The sequence below is a fragment of the Limanda limanda genome, chromosome 19 (assembly GCF_963576545.1).
Source record: "Limanda limanda chromosome 19, fLimLim1.1, whole genome shotgun sequence".
Taxonomy (NCBI): Eukaryota; Metazoa; Chordata; class Actinopteri; order Pleuronectiformes; family Pleuronectidae; genus Limanda; species Limanda limanda.
The window spans coordinates 22,002,135-22,020,369 of record NC_083654.1 but is presented as its reverse complement, the minus strand read 5'-3'; the positions used below and the strand labels follow the sequence as shown (position 1 = coordinate 22,020,369).

At 46.0% G+C, this 18,235-nt stretch overlaps 2 protein-coding genes across 2 annotated transcripts; both read right to left on the bottom strand.

Annotated features, from left to right (window-relative positions):
• Positions 1-29: 29 nt before the first annotated feature.
• LOC133025772 (vesicle-associated membrane protein 1-like) lies at positions 30-4,683 on the bottom strand. Its single transcript, XM_061092515.1, has 5 exons — positions 4,664-4,683; positions 3,107-3,236; positions 1,974-2,132; positions 591-642; positions 30-46 (listed from the first exon to the last, which is right to left on the bottom strand). Exons 1-5 carry the CDS (start codon positions 4,681-4,683, stop codon positions 30-32), a joined length of 378 nt encoding a protein of 125 aa, XP_060948498.1.
• Positions 4,684-9,826: 5,143 nt separating this feature from the next.
• On the bottom strand, positions 9,827-18,180 carry LOC133025598 (non-homologous end joining factor IFFO1-like). The gene is made up of 9 exons (XM_061092306.1): positions 17,255-18,180; positions 13,292-13,352; positions 13,033-13,128; positions 11,890-12,030; positions 11,635-11,819; positions 11,393-11,510; positions 10,764-10,856; positions 10,527-10,657; positions 9,827-9,965 (listed from the first exon to the last, which is right to left on the bottom strand). Exons 1-9 carry the CDS (start codon positions 18,178-18,180, stop codon positions 9,827-9,829), a joined length of 1,890 nt encoding a protein of 629 aa, XP_060948289.1.
• Between the last annotated feature and the right edge of the window lie 55 nt (positions 18,181-18,235).

The window sequence follows — 18,235 nt, the reverse complement described above, 5'->3', positions numbered from 1 at the left end:
CGTCCTGTTGGTTCGTCTTCAGGAGCAGATCAGTAGAAGAAATACACTGAGGAGAGAAAACAACGTCAACAAGAGAAGACGTACGAGCTTCAGATTCAGGACTCGTCGTCTGAACGAGGACAGGAAATAATCTGATGTTTTTAAGATTCTCACAAAACTAATATTTCAATTTAGCTCATAATCATAATCTTCCTCAGGACGGAGTTGGACCATGACGTGAGTTACTCTGAGAAATCCTTGAAAGTTTTAGAACACCAACTTTTATTGAGCTACTTCCTAAACTTCACGACTTCCCTCCACCAAGACTTGTCGTAATCTGTCCTGAAGTTTTAGTGTAAACATGATAAAGAAACAAAACATAACCAATTTGATGGAGGTTAGAGAAAAATAAATAAAAACTCCAAACAAAGACGATAACCTGTCAACTGCATCATGTGAACTGAGCATGTTGACCTGAGGGTGGCGCCAGAGGAGCTATTCAACATGTCAGTGTTAAACTACACACTTATATAATCTATAAGGACAATTCTAACTTGTGAAGTTTGACAAACGTTGATAAATATGAGAAAAGTTTGATCTGTGATACTCACAGAAGACGACTCCCACACATATGACACCGATAATGGACATGATGATCATCATCTGGAGACAAAGAAAAATCACACAGATGATCATAAAAAATAAAAGCATGTAATCCTGTAGATGAAAAGCATTGAGGAGCATCTAATCCTTAAATCCATAAATCATTTACTAAACTAGTTCTCAAGCAAAGTTATTTCCAGGATGTTTTCCATTATTGTGTTTTGTGTTGTCGTAGAATCAGAGAACGTTGGGTCATTATGTGTTTGTGTTTAAAAGGTTTTTAAAGTGACGCTTTTTGTTTTTCATGATTGTTTTATCAGATTCTTCAGTGAAACTGTGCGTTAGAATTTATATCTTTATATTTGTACATTTACAATATGTGTGTGTGTTTGTTTGTTTGTGTGTTTAAATAAATCCGAGCTGCAGACTGAGAGGAAATCACCTCACCTCTGATGGGAGGAGGTCGAGAGAGATTAACAAGAACAAGTGATCATTGAGAGGGGGAGAGAGAGAGGGAAAGTGAGGGAGCGAGAGAGAGAGAGAGAGAGAGAGAGAGAGAGAGAGAGTCCTCACAAGTAGAGAAGAACAAAGCAGTGTGTGTGTGTGTGTGGGCGGAGTTATATCACAGATCACAGCTGGTTCTTTAATCTCAGAATCTCTGTAATCCAGATTGAGATCTCTCTCTCTCCCCCCCCCTCTCTCTCTCTCTCTCTCTCTCTCTCTCTCTCTCTCTCTCACTTCCTGGTTGCTGATCGTTAATCCTCTTCTAGCTCTGTGAACGGCAGCTCCTGATTGGACGACATGGAACAGCTCTGTCTATCGGAGGCGGGGTTTTGACAAAGTGACGTTGAGATAAAAATAGATCGGCAGCTGATGCCGGATGGAGGATGGAGGATGGATGGAGGAGGATGGATGGAGGATGGATGATGGAGGATGGATGGAGGAGGATGGATGGAGGATGATGGAGGATGGAGGATGGAGGATGGATGGAGGATGGATGATGGAGTTGGAGTGGAGCCATGTCATCGAGGTCCTTCGACCAATCAGGAGTCAGTCTCAACTGTTTTTACATCATCAAATAACTAATTAAAACCAAACTGATCAGAAACTTGAACAAACATCAGTTTGATAAGAACGACTTGAAAATTTTACGTTTATTTAAACATTTATTTAACGTCTACTTTGATTTCTAGTTTGGTCCAAGTCCAGTGTGCTAACATGGAGGAGGAGGAGTTTATGAGCTGTACTGCATCCAGCCACCAGGGGGAGATCTAGATGTTCTGGCTTCACTTTTGGAGCCGTCATGTCGTCCATCTTTATTTATACTCTTTGTTTCTTCGTTGTCAGAGTGGCACTGATGCATGATGGGAAAACGAGCCACAGCTTCTCACCTTGCAGTTCTTCCACCAGTACTTGTTCTTGAGTTTGGCGGCGCTGCTCTCGAACTGCGAAGCTCCGGCCTGCAGCGCGTCCGCCCGGTCGTCCAGCTCCGACAGCTTCTGGTCCCGCTCCAGGACTTTGTCCACGTTCACGCGCATGATGTCCACCACCTGAGGGACGAGAGGACATAGATAGACAGATAGATAGATAGATAGATAGATAGATAGATAGATAGATAGATAGATAGATAGATAGATAGATAGATAGATAGATAGATAGATAGATAGATAGATAGATAGATAGATAGATAGATAGATAGATAGATACACATAGATAGATAGATAGATAGATAGATAGATAGATAGATAGATAGATAGATAGATAGATAGATAGATAGATAGATAGATAGATAGATAGATAGATAGAGAGATAGATAGATAGATAGATAGATAGATAGATAGATAGATAGATAGATAGATAGATAGATAGATAGATAGATAGATAGATAGATAGATAGATAGATAGATAGATAGATAGATAGATAGATAGATAGATAGATAGATAGATAGATAGATTACTTTATTCATCCCCGAAGGGAAATTAAGTCGTCATAGCAGCCGGTATATTTGAATAAAATAAATAAAATAAATAAAATAAATAAAATAAATAAAATAAATAAAATAAATAAAATAAATAAAATAAATAAAATAAATAAAATAAATAAAATAAATAAATAAAAAATATTGAGGTAGAAAGAATAAAAAAACAGAAACACAAGATAAATAGGTAGATAAGGTGCAGTGGCAAGATGATGGTAATAGTACTGATGATATGATGGTAATGTTATTGTTAGACAGTATATAAAAATAGTACAGTACTCATAGTATATAATATAACATAAAATATATATTTATATATGATAGTAATGGACATGGTAAGGACATGTCACTCACACGGCTCAGAGACCACATATTCAACCTAAACGCAAAGTGAGCGACATTTATCTATGAAAACAAAGAATTCTTATATTTAACTCTGATTTAAGGAAAGCATTTTGCTCATGTTTGTGAGTTTGATTCTTTAAGTGAAAAATATCTGAATTACTAATTTTGCTAACAGTGAGTTAGCGTCGACGCGTCCTCACCTCGTCCACCTGCGCCTGCGTCTGCTGCAGTCGTCTGTTGCTCGTCAGGTTGGGGGCCGCAGCCGAGGGGCCCCCCTCCCCCGGCAGACCCCCGGCCGCTCCTGGAGTCCCTGCACCGTCTGGAGTCGACCTTCAGGAGGTCATGTGACAGGAAGAGAGACGAAGCAAACAGGACAATGTGTGGCAGCGTCTCAGGAGGTCATGTGACACATCCGGGTCAGAACTCTTCACTTCAGCTCAGTTTAAACTTCAGACGTCAGAAAAACAGAACTCGACAAAAGTATCTTCACATATTTCTGGTGTTACTTTAGTGTTACTACTTTTACTTTACTTTTACTTTAGAATATTTCCAATCTGTAGAGTTGCTACTTTACTTTTCAAGTACTAAGAGTATTTTCACATCATCATTTTGCCACTTTACTTTCTATGTAACAGTTTATCTTCAATACGCTACATTAACTTTACTTAGAGTATTTCCACTTCATTTACTTCTTTACATTGTTCAATAGTATTTTTACATTGTAGTATTGCTACTCTAACTCACATGTAATAGAGTATTTTCCTGTTGTAGTATTGCTAGTCTGAGTCTGAGTACTGAGTGATTTAGCAGCGACTTAATGAAACAGAACCATTTTGGAAAAAAAACTCTAATTCAATAATTTAAATATGTCTCATCTCACACACACACACACACACTCACACACACACACACACACACACACACACACACACACACACACACACACACACACACACAGCAGTTTGAAACAGGTTATTGTTGGAGTTGTAGGTTTGAGATTAGAGTGGCAGCGACAGCTCCTGACGGACTCGACTGGATTTGACTGATGGAGATAAACATGCACGCTATAATACCCCCACCCCCCCTCTCCCCCCTTCCCAGACGAGCAGAAATACATGAAATTAAAGATGGTTTTGTTTTTCTAAAGGTTTCATCTGCAGCTCAGATCAGATGCAGATGTTTCTGATGCTGAATGAAAGGTGAATCCGTCAGTTCAGCAGGTGAATCAGTGGATTAAAATCAACAGAAGCTACAACGATATTTAATTAAAGTCCCAGAAAAAACTGATGTTTTGACGACGGAGTTTCACTGAGGAAGAGAAGAAGATATTCACTGATTTTACAGGTTTAAATTCAAATGAAGCAAGTACTCACATCTCAGCAGCAGCAGGACGATGGAGATAATCTGAGTCCGAGGGCGAGAGAGGAGGAGGGAGGGAGGGATGGAGGGAGGGAGGGAGGGAGGGAGAGAGAGAGAGAGAGAGAGAGAGAGAGAGAGAGAGAGAGATAATATAGTATAATAGAAATATAGTAATGGTATAATAAAGATTTTTATTAGAACAATGGATAATGATGGAGAATATCCCTCTAGATAAGTGTAGAATGAAATATTATGATCCTATGATTATATATGTTTTTTTTCAGGTGTTTATTAAAAATATTCGTCCAATGTTTATTTCAATAAAGGTTGAAAATCCAGAAGTAAGTTACGTCTGCTTTATTGTTATTTCAACAGAACCCAGTGGTTGCTAAACCAACATCAAGGTGCACAGCGCCATCTAGTGGCTCTAGGAACGTCTCTTTTAAATAGGGAATAATAGTTTTTCTATGATCTCATCATTTAGTCTGAAGGGTTCCTTTGATCTTTGATATGATTCCCCATTATGAATGAGAATGTGTTTATCCTTTATACAACACCTCAAGAGAGAACCAATCAGAGCCCGGAGTGGGATGCGATGTCGGAACATTCTCGTTCTCTTTTGGAGTCGTTCTTCAGAGAGATGACCGTGGAGCAGTTCCAGCTGATGGTGGTGTTTGAGCCGGACGGCGCCACGAAGACGCTGCTCGCCGAGCTGCTTCTGGAGCTCGTGGCGTGCGTGTCACGTGCAGTGGTGAAGAATCTCGACCGTCGACTTGTGGTGGTGAGAGAGGAGAACGTTCGCTCCACCGTGGGCGACCCGATCCTCTTCAGCTTCGGAGCGTTGATGAAGGACCAGGATCAGGTCCCGTGTGAGGCCGTGGATCTCCTGAGGGCGCTGCTCGTTAAGGAGGTTGTGAAGAAAGTCAACGCTGTCCTGCAAAACATCATGTGCTCGGAGAGGATTGCTTCACAGGGCATTCCCCCCCACAGACTCAACGCCATGATGCATCACACCTGCCGGTTGTTTTCTGTCTTCAGACCCAGGACGGCAGGATTGGAACCATTCAGACCGTCCCATCAGAACAACAGTTTGGCTGCCAGCGCCCGGGCAGAGGACCTCCAGCTGACAGAGGACCTCCAGCTGAGAGAGGACCTCCAGCTGACAGAGGACCTCCAGATGACAGAGGACCTCCAGCCCGTCAGCTCTGAGGATCCTGAAGCTGCGTCACCAGAAGACGATGTAGCTGCTGCAATTTTTGAAATAATTAGCGAGCAGGCGGATAAGATCAGCGCCCCACTTCTGAACAACGTCCAGACCTGGGAGAGATCGCAGCTGAAATCTCAAACTTCTCTGGAGATCCAGAAGGCTTCAGATCATATGTCTCACCGACATCGCAGTGTGGCGTCGGAAAAAGGCGGCGGCAAAATCGAGATCCTTCTGTCCGTGCACTTCATCCGAGCGCTACTGTATCACATCGTGGAACAGATCCAGACCAAGTTCCACTCGGACAGAAGTCTGCAGACGCTGCCGCTCTTCTCCGTGACCGACGCTCTGCTGCTCCGGGTGATCGGTCAAGGAGAAGAACACATGGATTATATGAACACGTTCTGGAGTCTGAAGCACGCCTTCAGTGGTAAAGACCAGGATTTTGTGTTTGAGTTATTTCACGTCATCTGCCGACACACGGCGCACAAGTCAAATGCTGAGATCTGTGAGGAGGCGTGGCACAAGGTGCAGTGCGTCCTGGGCCTGACCAGCTGGTGGCTGAACACTCAGGCCATCAAACAAGGGGCCGAGGTGCGACTCGCCATGATGGACATCGAGCTGCAGCGCCCCAACGCCAGGAGGGGAGCGGTCAGTCTGGCGTTGAACTCAGAGGACGAACAGCAGAGGAAAAGGAAAACACTGGTCTGGTTACTGGTGGACAAGGTGATCTCCAAGTCCATCAAGGAAGCAAGTGGGTCCCGCGCTTCAAACTCAGAGAACATCATCACTCGTCTGCTGGAAAAAACCTGGGTGGAGGTCAAGGACTTCAATTTTGAATTCACCCCAGAGTGCTTCCAGCTCCACAAGGCCATCTACGCAGACCTGCTGAAGAAGTTCGGTTCTGCCCAGCTGGTGCTGTTCGCCCTCCAGAGAACGGATTCGCTCATCGAACAGGAAGTCGTCTCCACTGTAGCTTACCACCTGACCAAAGCCAAACCCAAAGGCATGATGCACAGCTTCTTCTCGTTCGTGGGCGAAGTCGCCCTGAAACTATTCTCCTCAGAATGAGTTGTTACAGGAGATCGCAGTGGTACCAAATCTGGTGTTTAAAAGAAAAGCTCGTAAACAGTACAGCAATAAGAAGAGGTGCTAGGAGGCGCTATGCTGTAACCTGTTGATTCCTATAGAGGGCGCTGAGACCGTAGAGGCTGTGATCAAAGCAACCAACGCTCGCTCCTTTCATCCCCTGTTCCTTTCGAACTGATTCTGTCAACACAACAGACGACTGGGATGTTCCTTACGGTGAAAGGAGATTTGGTGAAGTGTGGCAGCGGCATTCGGACAAAAGTGAACAAGGATTTGAAGCCTGTTTGCAAAGGTTAGTAAAATTCTTCACGGCAAACGGGCTAAAGCCGTATTCTTGACTGTTGTGGGTAGAAAGAACTGAAGGACGACTTGTGCCCGCCCCTTACGCCGGGTTTACACCGGACGCTGGCTGGTCACACCGGACACTCTTAACTCCGCGGCGGTCATCCTGCGATTCCTCTCCGTGATCACACACACAGCTGATATTTGTCATTAACTGCAACGGTGTCCCAGCATTCGTCCTTTATAATCTTGTCTTTATACAACACGGCCGAGGATCGTACAGCTCACGGTACTACTCCACTTCAATTATTAATTTAATGTCATCCATCTTCAAGAACTTCTCCGCTGTTTGCTCCGTTCAATGTCGGGTGTCGAGGGTAAATTACGTATTCTCCACTCAAGCCTCTGGGGAGAGTACGTAGACTAAGTGCTCTCGTCATTTCCAAGACACCAGGGATGAAAACAGGATTCTTGTTCCAGATGCAAAGGACCAGATTAATGCTGGTCATGCAAGAAGAAAGGACACATGGACCAGGCCCTGGATGCTAGGGGTTAACAAGGTGAAACCAGCGCCTGCAGACTGAGATCATGTGTGATCGTTCTGATTCAATGTCTTTTGGCCACTTTTAATCCATGTAAGCATTTAAAAAACAATAAACCTTCAACAGAGACTCTTTCAACATCCTTTATTTGCCACGTTTCATTTTGCTGCATTAAACTGAGTCAGAACAAAGAACAAGTCAAAGACCTCGTGAAAAACAGGGGACCAGGTATCTTTACTCGTGAAGTGATGGAGAACAGAGTCCAGGCTCCTACAATCACATGCAACACCTGCTCCGGCCACTAGGGGAGGACACAGCATTTCATTCATGCATTTAGTTGTCACATTGAAATTAGTGCCTTGCTCAAAAACATGCTGACAGAGACCCGACCCGCCCTGTGGCTGAAGGCTGAGGTTCTTTCATTTCCTCATGAGCTCAAATCTCCGTTTCACGAGGTCTTTAAAGTCCTTTCCTCTTTTTACCCGTCACATTTTATTTATTTCTCTCCGTAGATGCTTTTTACATTCTGGTTATATAGACGTGGAGAGTTCAGCTGAAGCAGCGTGATGACGTCATCAGGTCAATGAGGCTTATTTACATTCTACAGTTACAGTTGCTTTGATTCTCTTTGACATCAAAGGAACAACAAGACATCTTGAACTTGAGACCTTTGATTTCTTAAGCAAATAAAGGTAAAGGAAACAGAAGCAGTTGTTGATCAGAAATGGAAAGTGTTGTTTCCCTGGATGTAGTTTCCCCCCGAAATACATTATGTACAAGTTCCCAAACAGGAAATGAAAAATTAATTTCAGCTTTAATCATTTCTGTAGGTTATTTTTCCCCCCCGCTCCGACACTAACACCAGATCTACTGCTTTGTAATAGTTCCATCAGCAGCGTTAGCGATGCTAAAAATTAAAATCTCATATCGCAGCAGCGTCGGCTCCACGTGAAGCCGACAGCGTTTCTATATTCCAGCTTCACAAACATTCATCTTTTTACAAACTGTACATTTCTGAGGACGAATCATCTTAAAATAGGGTTTTTATACTTTTGCCAAAGAAAATAAATAAATGCTCTTAGATTTCTGTTGATGTGAAGAGATTCTAAAGACGAAAGAATGATAGAAAATCCACTGAAACATCTGCAGTGGATTCTGAAACGGAGTTTTACTAACGCCCAAATTCCCCCAAAATGTAAGACACCTTCTTAAATTTTGAGAAAGATCCATGTTCAAAATTAAATAAATATAATATATGATATAGTATAATACAGATAATATCCCCCTCAAAAAAGACTAAATATATATCATATATAAATATATTTTATACAGGTCCAAAACTATATAAGCACGTTCACGACTTCCGGCTCGAGTGTTGTTATTGAAGATATTCTGCAGTTTAATCTTTAATCTGAAGAATAAGGTTTAGTTGTTTCTATTTTGCAAAGTGACATCTTGTAGAAAGTGGGAGATTAAACATTTTAATAGGATTTCAGGACGTTTGTCATGTTTCTCAAATGTTGGATATTTATCGAAGGCAAGTTGGGACTTTGATAAATTTCCCTTTTCTCCCTCGTGCAGCGACAGTCGAGCCCCAGGAAGTGAAGTCGAGCTTCTACTCAACGTGCAACACGAAAATACTCAATAAAAATAAACTTTTCTCGCTCTAACAAGTGGAAATAAACTCTTATAATAAACAGTTCATCGTGTGCAAACCTTCTTTGTGCGTTTCCTCTTCTCTGTGCTCAGACGTTAAGAAGCAGCTCCAACGAGATGAGACTTCAACTGTGAAGATGACCACGCGTCTCCACTTCCTGCCGCCGCACACAAATTAAACCAAAATATATAATATAGGTCGTGGAGTGGAGCCGCAATCTCAAGGTCCCGCCCACACATGCCCTCGACCAATCAGTCTCAGCTGTCTATCATGAGCCCATTTGATATCATCAAATAACTGATGGAAACCAAACTGATCAGAAACACTTGAACAAACATCAGCGACAACGACCTGAAACATCTTTACAAACATTTAACGTCTACTTTGATTTCTGTGTTTGGTCCATGTCTGCTAACACGGAGGAGAAGAGTTAGTGACTGTAGTCAGCCACCAGGGGGCAATCAAGAAGCCGTGGCTTCACTTTTGGGAGCTTTGCTGTCGGCCATATTCTAGTTAGAGATGGAAACTAAAAGAAAAATGTCGTCGTGCAGCAAAACAGAAACTCGTCATTGTTCATTTTTTTAAATAAACGTCGGTGGAAGTTTCCTGAGGCCTCAGACACAAATCCACCATTTTGTTCCAAATCTTCTGAAGATGCTTTCAGAGAAGATTAAAGATCGAGTCTTCAGCTGATTTCCACTCAGCGATAGAAACACACCTGGACGTGGAATCAGGTTTCCCAGGAGCAGCTGGAGGGACAGAGAAGATCACCGGAGAGAACCTGCTGTCAGGGTTTCCTCCAGGTCACAGGAGGGGGGGCAGTGACATCACGGTAAGAGCCGCCGCTCTCCGGGTTGGCGGGCAGAGCCGGCGTCTTCTTCTCCTCCGTGTCCTCCGCTGTCAGGGGGACGAGCGAGGTGGACTTCCTGTCGGAGGAGAGAGAGGAAGATGGAGATGAACGTTTCATTCACACTGGACCTGAAAGGACAGAAATCTGGGATGTGGTGAACTTTCAATCTGTCAAAGTGTCGTCCAAAACAAAGAAATATCTGAGCAGCTCCAGTTCCCCAGCAGCTCTCTGACGCCATCTGCTGGTGGAAGTCCGTCATTAATCATAACTCATTTTTCAGTTCAGCAAATACAGCTCTGACAGCTTCAGAGTTTCCTATTAATTATCAAAATCATCCTCATTCCAAAGATTAATCCTCCAGTTTGTCAGTTCAAATGGTTTGTAGAACAATGTTGTGTTTGTGTGTGTGTCTGTCTCTGTGTGTGTGTCTGTCTCTGTGTGTGTGTCTGTCTCTGTGTGTGTGTCTGTCTCTGTGTGTGTGTGTCTGTCTCTGTGTGTGTGTCTGTCTCTGTGTGTGTGTCTGTCTCTGTGTGTGTGTCTGTCTCTGTGTGTGTGTGTCTGTCTCTGTGTGTGAGTGAGACCTGTCTCCGCTCTGTGTGTGTCTGTGTGTGTGTGTCTGTCTCTGTGTGTGTGAGACCTGTCTCCGCTCTGTGTGATCATCCTCCTGCACGTCTCCATCTGGACGTCCAGGCCTCTCTTCATGGAACACATCTCCATGTACTCGTGCAGGTGACGGTTCATGTCGCTCTTGGCTGTGGACAGATCCAGCTGAACCAGACAAACACAGACACAACGGAACCTTATTGATATTATTATATTAATATTATCAAAGCTTCTAAAACCTCTGCGGCCCGACTCTTCGTCTCCGCCTCACCTCGATCTGGTCGATGGTGTCCTGGTACTCCTTCTCTCTGGATTGGAACAGGCACTCGGTGTCATTGATCACTTTCTCGATGGACTCGTCCTGCTGCTGAGGCTGCATGGGGGGGGGGAGAGAGTGTGTGTGTGTGTGTGTGTGTGTGTGTGTGTGTGTGTGTGTGTGTGTGTGTGTATGTGTGTGTGTGTGTGGATGCATAGATGAGAAGACATTTCATCTTAGTCATCACATCTTTTACAGTCCCGGCCACTAGGGGGCGTGAGCGTCAGCGTATTGTTTTACTTTCCTCTTGCTGCTGTAACACCACAGATTTCCAAGGATTGGGTTATCTTCCCTTATCTAATATTATCTTATCTTACCTTACCTTAAATAAGACACCAAGTTTAATACAAGTATAAAAATATAAATCAAAGCACACGTCAGAGTGGACAGAAAGAAACTTAACTTGCAATAAATCAACGTAATGAAATCCTTTTGTCTGTAAAGATGAACAATAATAATCAGCTCGTATCGTCTGTGTTCTAATTCACTTGTTGTGCTCTTTATTAAGCTCTTTGTGTGTGTGTGTGTGTGTGTGTGTGTGTGTGTGTGTGTGTGTGTGTGTGTGTGTGTGTGTGTGTGTGTACCTCGCCCTGTGTTTCAACTCCCAGTGTGTATCCGGAAAAATCTTCCCACAGCAAAAGAGTGTCTTCGTTTTCCTCCCAGGCGAGACTGTCGCAGTCGTCCTCGAACTCACACTCTCTTCTGGAGGACGCACACAAACACACACACGCACACACACACAGACACACACACGTACAGACACACACAGCAGATGAATAAACAGGATTTTTAAACGTGGTCTTTGACTAAACAGAAAATCACCTACAGCTGATTCAGCATCTTCTGCATCTGCTCGTTGATCTGATTGGCCGACGTGCTGCACGACTCCTCCTCTTTAGCCCCGCCTCCCTCGCTCTCCGACACGCTCAGCTCCTCCCCGTCCCCGCCCCTCGCCGACGGGCCGCTCGGCTTCCTGGCCCGGCGGTTCAGAGTGGAGGGGGGCGTGGCCACCTGCTGGGGGAGGAGCGACAGGTTTATTTATTGATTATAGATTTGAACACATTGGTCGTGACACACGAACCTGAAAGATCTGAATCATGTCCTCGCAGTTCCTCTGCTGCGCCACGTCACAGAGGCGGGCGGTGATGTCGATGCGGCGGCAGATGTCCATGTCCACCTTCATGGCCTTCTCCTGGATCCTGCTGTCCAGGTCCGACAAGTTCTGATGGAGACACAGAGAAGATCCTTCAGGAGAATCCTCTCAGCCTCCTGAGCTGCTGGAGGACGATGACTCTTCTCAGGGTTTACACACATTAACAGGAAATACACAAAAAGCATAGACACCTATAAAAACAAAATTTTCGGAAACTTTCCGTGGGAAGTTAAGCTCGGGAATTTTGAAAAAAAAATAAAATACGCAAATTAAACGCTGAACAATAAAAACATCATTCAAAACTCTATTTTAAAGATGTATGGAACGTTGAGTTTCAACCCTCCACTGGTCATTCTTCCATCACATGCACAGATAACTCCCAGCATGCTTCACTCTACAGCAGGGCTATTGAGGCCTGCTGTAGAGTGCAGGACTAGTCAGGTAAGTTTCCATGATATTACTGGGAAAATATATTAGCATGCTGATTGAGGATTGTTCATCTGTTCATCTAGACTATTTCCATTCATTTATCCATCAATTGTAAAATATGTTTACAGACGATTCCAATTGTTTGGCTAACTATTTATATCTCTGGCATTGCATTAGTGTTTTTTTACAAACTTTTTTCTCATCTTATTCTCCAGAACAATGCCACGTGCACTCTCTCATGTGTGGAGACATTTCACCTCATCCAATGTAGAAGGAAAGGCTGTGTACATTTGCAAATACTGTGCAAAGACCTATGTTAAGAATGACACAACGATGCAGAAGCATATAGTCAAGTGCCCAAAGTTTCCTCAGGGCTCAAATCAGCCTATGACAAAACAAAATGTTTATATTTATGTCTGTATATGACAAGGTAAATACAGTTAGTATAAATTACCTACAAGATTTCCAGTTTATTCCCGTTAATTGCCATTAATTCCTGTTAATTCCCATGGAAAATTTCCAACTTTGAATATTCCCGGAATTTTGCAACCCTAGAAACAACCAGTGGAGTCGCCCCCTGCTGGTCAGATAGAGCACTTCTGTATCGGCTTCACTTTCTGGACCTGAACGAACCCGACGTACGTTACTGACGAGGCCTTTGAAGAGAACGAGCTCGGCCGTCAGCTGCTTCACCCGGAGAGACGACTCGTCCTGACACACCTCGCTCTCCTGCAGCTCCTGCAACACACAGACACACAAACAGACACACACACACACACACAAACACACACACACACACACACACAAACAGATAATTACTCGTACCTAACCGACAGGACTGTGATCCAAGTCGTGTGCCGACCTAAAGATCACATGTTTTTTCGTGGTCACGTGTCTTTACCTCCTCCAGCTCCAGCACCTTCTCCTGCAGGTCCATCCGGGCGGTGTACTCCTCCTCCCATCTGGAAACACAAACACACGAGTATTCATGATGATGGATCCTAACTGGAGCCAGTGGACAATGACTGTGGACTCTAGTGGATCAGGTCTTGATGCTGGATCCTGATCCTGCTGATGACCAGAGACTCTGATGCAGCAGGACTGCTTCACATATAGTATTGAAGTTATCCTTCAACATGTTTCCCCTCATCATTGCTGCTAAAACCTTTCTCCTGATGATGTTCTCCTCTACACATCTGTGTCACTTGTGTCCGTCCTGGGAGACGGATCCTCACATGTGTCTCTCTGAGGTTTCTACTTGTGTTCACCTGTTAAAAGGGTTTTTAGTAGTTTGTCCTGACTCTTGTTGAGGGTGAAGGACAGAGGATGTCTCACCATGTTAAAGCCCTGTGAGACAAACTGTGATTTGTGAATATGGGCTATACAAATAAAGTTTGATTGATTGATTGATTGATGAACGAGTCATCAGGACACAGAGAGGAGTGTTGATCCCAGAATGTTGAATCTGTGGACGTGAGGAAGTCGCAGCTGAGATATTGGGAATAAATAAAAGGTTTAAGCTGTTGAATTAGAGAAAGTCGTTGCATGGAGTGAGAGGCGGAGCTTCTGCTGACGAGTCACAGCGAGGAAAGCGACCTCAGCAGCCGGAGCCGTGTGAGTGATGCATTAAAAACTCTGAACATGAAATCAATAACTCCTCCTCTCAGGCTGAAGGTCCCTGGGATGAAGAACCAAAGAAAAACGTTTGTGTTTCGAGATGATGATGAAAGAGTCGATGTAAACGATGATGTCAGCAGGACGCTGCAGAAGGTCACATGGGACAGGGAGGAGGGGGTGGGGGGGGGGGGTGAGGAGTCAGCAGCAAACACATGGATAGAAGAAGAGAAAGACAGACTGAGAGAGAAGAAGAAGAGAAGGGAACACAGAGGAGAGGAAGATACGATACAGAGAGAGGGGGATGAGGGATGAGGAGAAAGACAAAGGGATGAGGAGGAGGAGAAAGAGAGAGGGATGAGGAGGAGGAGAAGGACAGAGGGATGGATGATGAGGAGGAGGAGAAGGACAGAGAGAGGGATGAGGAGGAGGAGAAGGACAGAGAGAGGGATGATAATGAGGAGAAGGACAGAGAGAGGGATGAGGAGGAGGAGGAGGAGAAGGACAGAGGGAGTGATGAGGCGGAGGAGAAGGAAAGAGAGAGGGATGATGAGGAGAAAGAGAGAGGGATGATGAGGAGGAGGAGGAGGGCAGAGGGATGGATGATGAGGAGGAGAAAGAGAGAGGGATGATGAGGAGGAGGAGAAGGAAAGAGAGAGGGGTGATGAAGAGGAGTAGAAGGACAGAGGGATGGATGATGAGGAGGAGAAGGACAGAGGGATGGATGATGAGGAGGAGAAGGACAGAGGGATGATGAGGAGGAGGAGAAGGAAAGAGAGAGGGATGATGAGGAGGAGAAAGAGAGAGGGATGATGAGGAGGAGGAGAAGGACAGAGGGAGTGATGAGGAGGAGGAGAAGGACAGAGGGATGGATGATGAGGAGGAGAAGGAAAGAGAGAAGGAGGATGAGGAGGAGAAGGAAAGAGAGAGGGATGGTGAGGAGGAGAAGGAAAGAGAGAGGGAGTGATGAGGAGGAGGAGAAGGGCAGAGGGATGGATGATGAGGAGGAGAAGGAAAGAGAGAGGGAGGATGAGGAGGAGAAGGAAAAAGAGAGGGATGATGAGGAGGAGAAAGAGAGAGGGAGTGATGAGGAGGAGGAGAAGGACAGAGGGAGTGATGAGGAGAGAGTGATGAGGAGGAGGAGAAGGAAATAGAGAGGGATGATGAGGAGGAGAAAGAGAGAGGGATGAGGAGGAGAAGGAGACGGACAGAGGGAGGAGAAAGAGAGAGGGATGATGATGAGGAGGAGAAGGAAAGAGAGAGGGATGATGAGGAGGAGAAGGACAGAGGGAGTGATGAGGAGGAGGAGAAAGACAGAGGGATGGATGATGAGGAGGAGAAGGAAAGAGAGAGGGAGGAGGAGAAGGAAAGAGAGAGGGATGGTGAGGAGGAGAAAGAGAGAGGGGTGATGAGGAGGAGAAAGAGAGAGGGGTGGATGATGAGGAGGAGAAGGAAAGAGAAAGGGATGATGAGGAGGAGAAAGAGAGATGGGTGATGAGGAGGAGGAGAAGGAAAGAGAGAGGGATGATGAGGAGGAGAAAGAGAGAGGGATGATGAGGAGGAGGAGAAGGACAGAGGGAGTGATGAGGAGGAGGAGAAGGACAGAGGGATGGATGATGAGGAGGAGAAGGAAAGAGAGAGGGAGGATGAGGAGGAGAAGGAAAGAGAGAGGGATGGTGAGGAGGAGAAGGAAAGAGAGAGGGAGTGATGAGGAGGAGGAGAAAGAGAGAGGGATAATGAGGAGGAGGAGAAGGACAGAGGGATGAGGAGGAGGAGGAGGACAGAGGGATGATGATGAGGAGGAGAAGGACAGAGGGATGATGATGAGGAGGAGAAGGACAGAGGGATGAGGATGAGGAGGAGGAGAAGGACAGAGGGAGGCGGAGGCTGAAAGATGAAACGGAGAGATGGAGGGAGAGGTGGCAGGAGGTGACATCACTGCTGGTCGTCACAGGCCCAGTGCTGCATTGCAGGGAACAGGAGGAAGGAAAGAGGGATGAGGAGAAGGAGAGAGAGAAGAAGGGAAGCAGGGGATGAAGGGAGGAAGAGAGGAAGAGAGGAAGTGAGGGATGAGGGGAATGTCCTGAGAAACAACAACAGTCCAAACTAAACCAGATCAAACAAACACTGGAGATGAAAGTTTTCTATGAATCAGATCCTGACTCATTCATCTTAATAAGATAAATATAAAATCAGCTTTTCAATTTTATCTGTTTTGTTCTTTACTTCTTTATTCTACCTTTCATTGTCTTCTTTTGATTAAATTCCTTGTTCTCGATTATGTTATATTCTATTTTATCGTAACGTTATCTCCAGCGTTGTGGATTAAATCCAGGCAGCAGGTGGCGCTGTGACGGTTCTCTTGACTGACTTTGGGCCTTTATCAAATGGTTGAGTTGTAAACATAGACATATATAAGGCTAGATGTCTCGGCCAATGGAGTCGAACGTCACCACATGGCGGCCATCTTGCTGCAGGCGGCTCGCTCACCCATAACATTGTGTTGTAGTGGTGCGTACTTTTTAAATAACCATAACTTGCTCAATTTTCAACCGATTTTTAAACTGTTTGGTTTGTTATAAACGTCAGAGATGTAGTTATGACACTGCATAAATTATTAAATTGTTTAGAAAAACAACATAATTATTCATAAGTATGTTGTTTTTCTAAACAATTTATCACATGTGAGTTCACTGAACTGACGGCAAAGCAGAATCTGAGAGTTTCCAACATCTGGAGGAGAACTGAAGATGTTTCAGATCAGAGATAAGTAAGATAAGAAAGATAAATATTAAGACATATTAAAATATCAAGTCAATATCCTTGTGGTTTTGGTTACTACATGTACGTGATGTTCTACCGACTGAGATGTTCTTCTCATTTGAATCATTTAGTTTCTTTCCTGTTTCTCAGAGCTGGATGTTTATCTGGAGATGAATTATAATAATAATGATTAATAAACCCGTCCCATCTCTCAGACCCGGACCCTGAGGATCTGATCAGTCCTGCAGGATGAAGCTCTGGACCTCGGCTCTGGACCTCAGCTCGGTCCTGGTCCTGGTCCAGGTACTGGTCCAGGTCCAGGTCCAGGTCCAAGTCCAAGTCCAGGTCCAGGTCCAGGTCCAGGTCCAGGTCCAGGTCCAGGTCCAGGCCTCAGCTCGGTCCTGGTCCTGGTCCAGGACCTCAGCTGGGTCCTGGTCCTGGTCCTGGTCCAGATCTCACACTCTGCAGATGAAGGTAAAGTTCTCACCTCCTCTTGTACTCGTCCCTCTCTCTCTTCACCTTCCCCAGCACGTTGTACAAGGCCCGGATCTCCGGCGTGATGGTGTCGATCTGCACCCCCACCCCGTCCGGGTGGGTCCAGGAGACCCCGGGCCCCGAGACCCCGAACCTGCGGCTGTGGTTGAAGGACCACATGGACCCGGGCAGGAACCGGGGCGCAGCCGGGGGGGGGCAGTGGGTGTTGGTCCCGGTGTCCACTGAGAACCTCTCGTTGATGTTGGAGAAGGTCCTGGTCTGGTCCCCGGGACTCCGGGCCGGGCTGGTGCAGGTGAGGTTGGAGTTGGAATCCGTGGGGGGGTGCAGGTGGTTGCTCAGCAGCAGGTTGTCCCAGGAGGAGGAGGGGGGGTGCAGGGTGGGGGACAGCAGCCCCCCCGGCAGGTAGGCCGGGTTGTTGGCGTTGGGCAGCGGGATGAAGCCTGGCCTCCCGGGGATGGGCCCGACGAACCCGGTCTGGACCCCCATGTCCCGGGTGGGGGGTCTCGGGGTCCCGTCCCCCCCCGGACCCCGGTCCCCCCCCCCCAGGGCCTGCTGCAGCTGCTTCTCCAGGACCTTGTTCCTGCGCTCCAGCTCGTGGACCTTGGCCAGGAAGCAGCGGAACCGCAGGTTCAGGGTCTTCAGGACGCTGATGTTCGAGCCCAGGTCGTTGCGCAAGGCCGTGGCCCCCGGGGGCCCCCCGCGGTGCAGGGGGGGCCCCAGGTGCAGGTAGGCCAGGCCGGACGGGTCCAGCCCGGGGAACCCGTCCGGCCCGAACCCGGGGTGATCCCCTAGGAGGTACCCGGGCTCCGGGGTGCTGGGGTCCGGCATCTGGTGCTGCTGCCCCGGGACCACGAAGCCGCTTTCCCCCTGGACCGGATACATGCTCGAGTAGAACCTGAAGTGCTCGAGATCCGGCATCAACCCAGAGTTCAGCAGAACCAGATCGTGACGAGGGTCCCGGACCGGCCCAGCA

Bases quoted from the DNA above. Each gene is read 5' to 3' on its own strand.
- LOC133025598 (XM_061092306.1), bottom strand. From the start codon at position 18,180: ATGCCGGATCTCGAGCACTTCAGGTTCTACTCGAGCATGTATCCGGTC. The intron at 10,658-10,763 runs GTGAGGCGGAGA...TGTCTGGTTCAG, and splicing joins ACACCATCGACCAGATCGAG to CTGGATCTGTCCACAGCCAA. The intron at 9,966-10,526 runs GTCTCACACACA...CTCCTCCGACAG, and splicing joins ATCACACAGAGCGGAGACAG to GAAGTCCACCTCGCTCGTCC.
- LOC133025772 (XM_061092515.1), bottom strand. From the start codon at position 4,683: ATGGCGCTGTGCACCTTGAT. The intron at 3,237-4,663 runs GTTGGTTTAGCA...GACCTCCTGAAG, and splicing joins ATGGCGCTGTGCACCTTGAT to GTCGACTCCAGACGGTGCAG. The intron at 2,133-3,106 runs GTGAGGACGCGT...CTCGTCCCTCAG, and splicing joins CGCAGGCGCAGGTGGACGAG to GTGGTGGACATCATGCGCGT.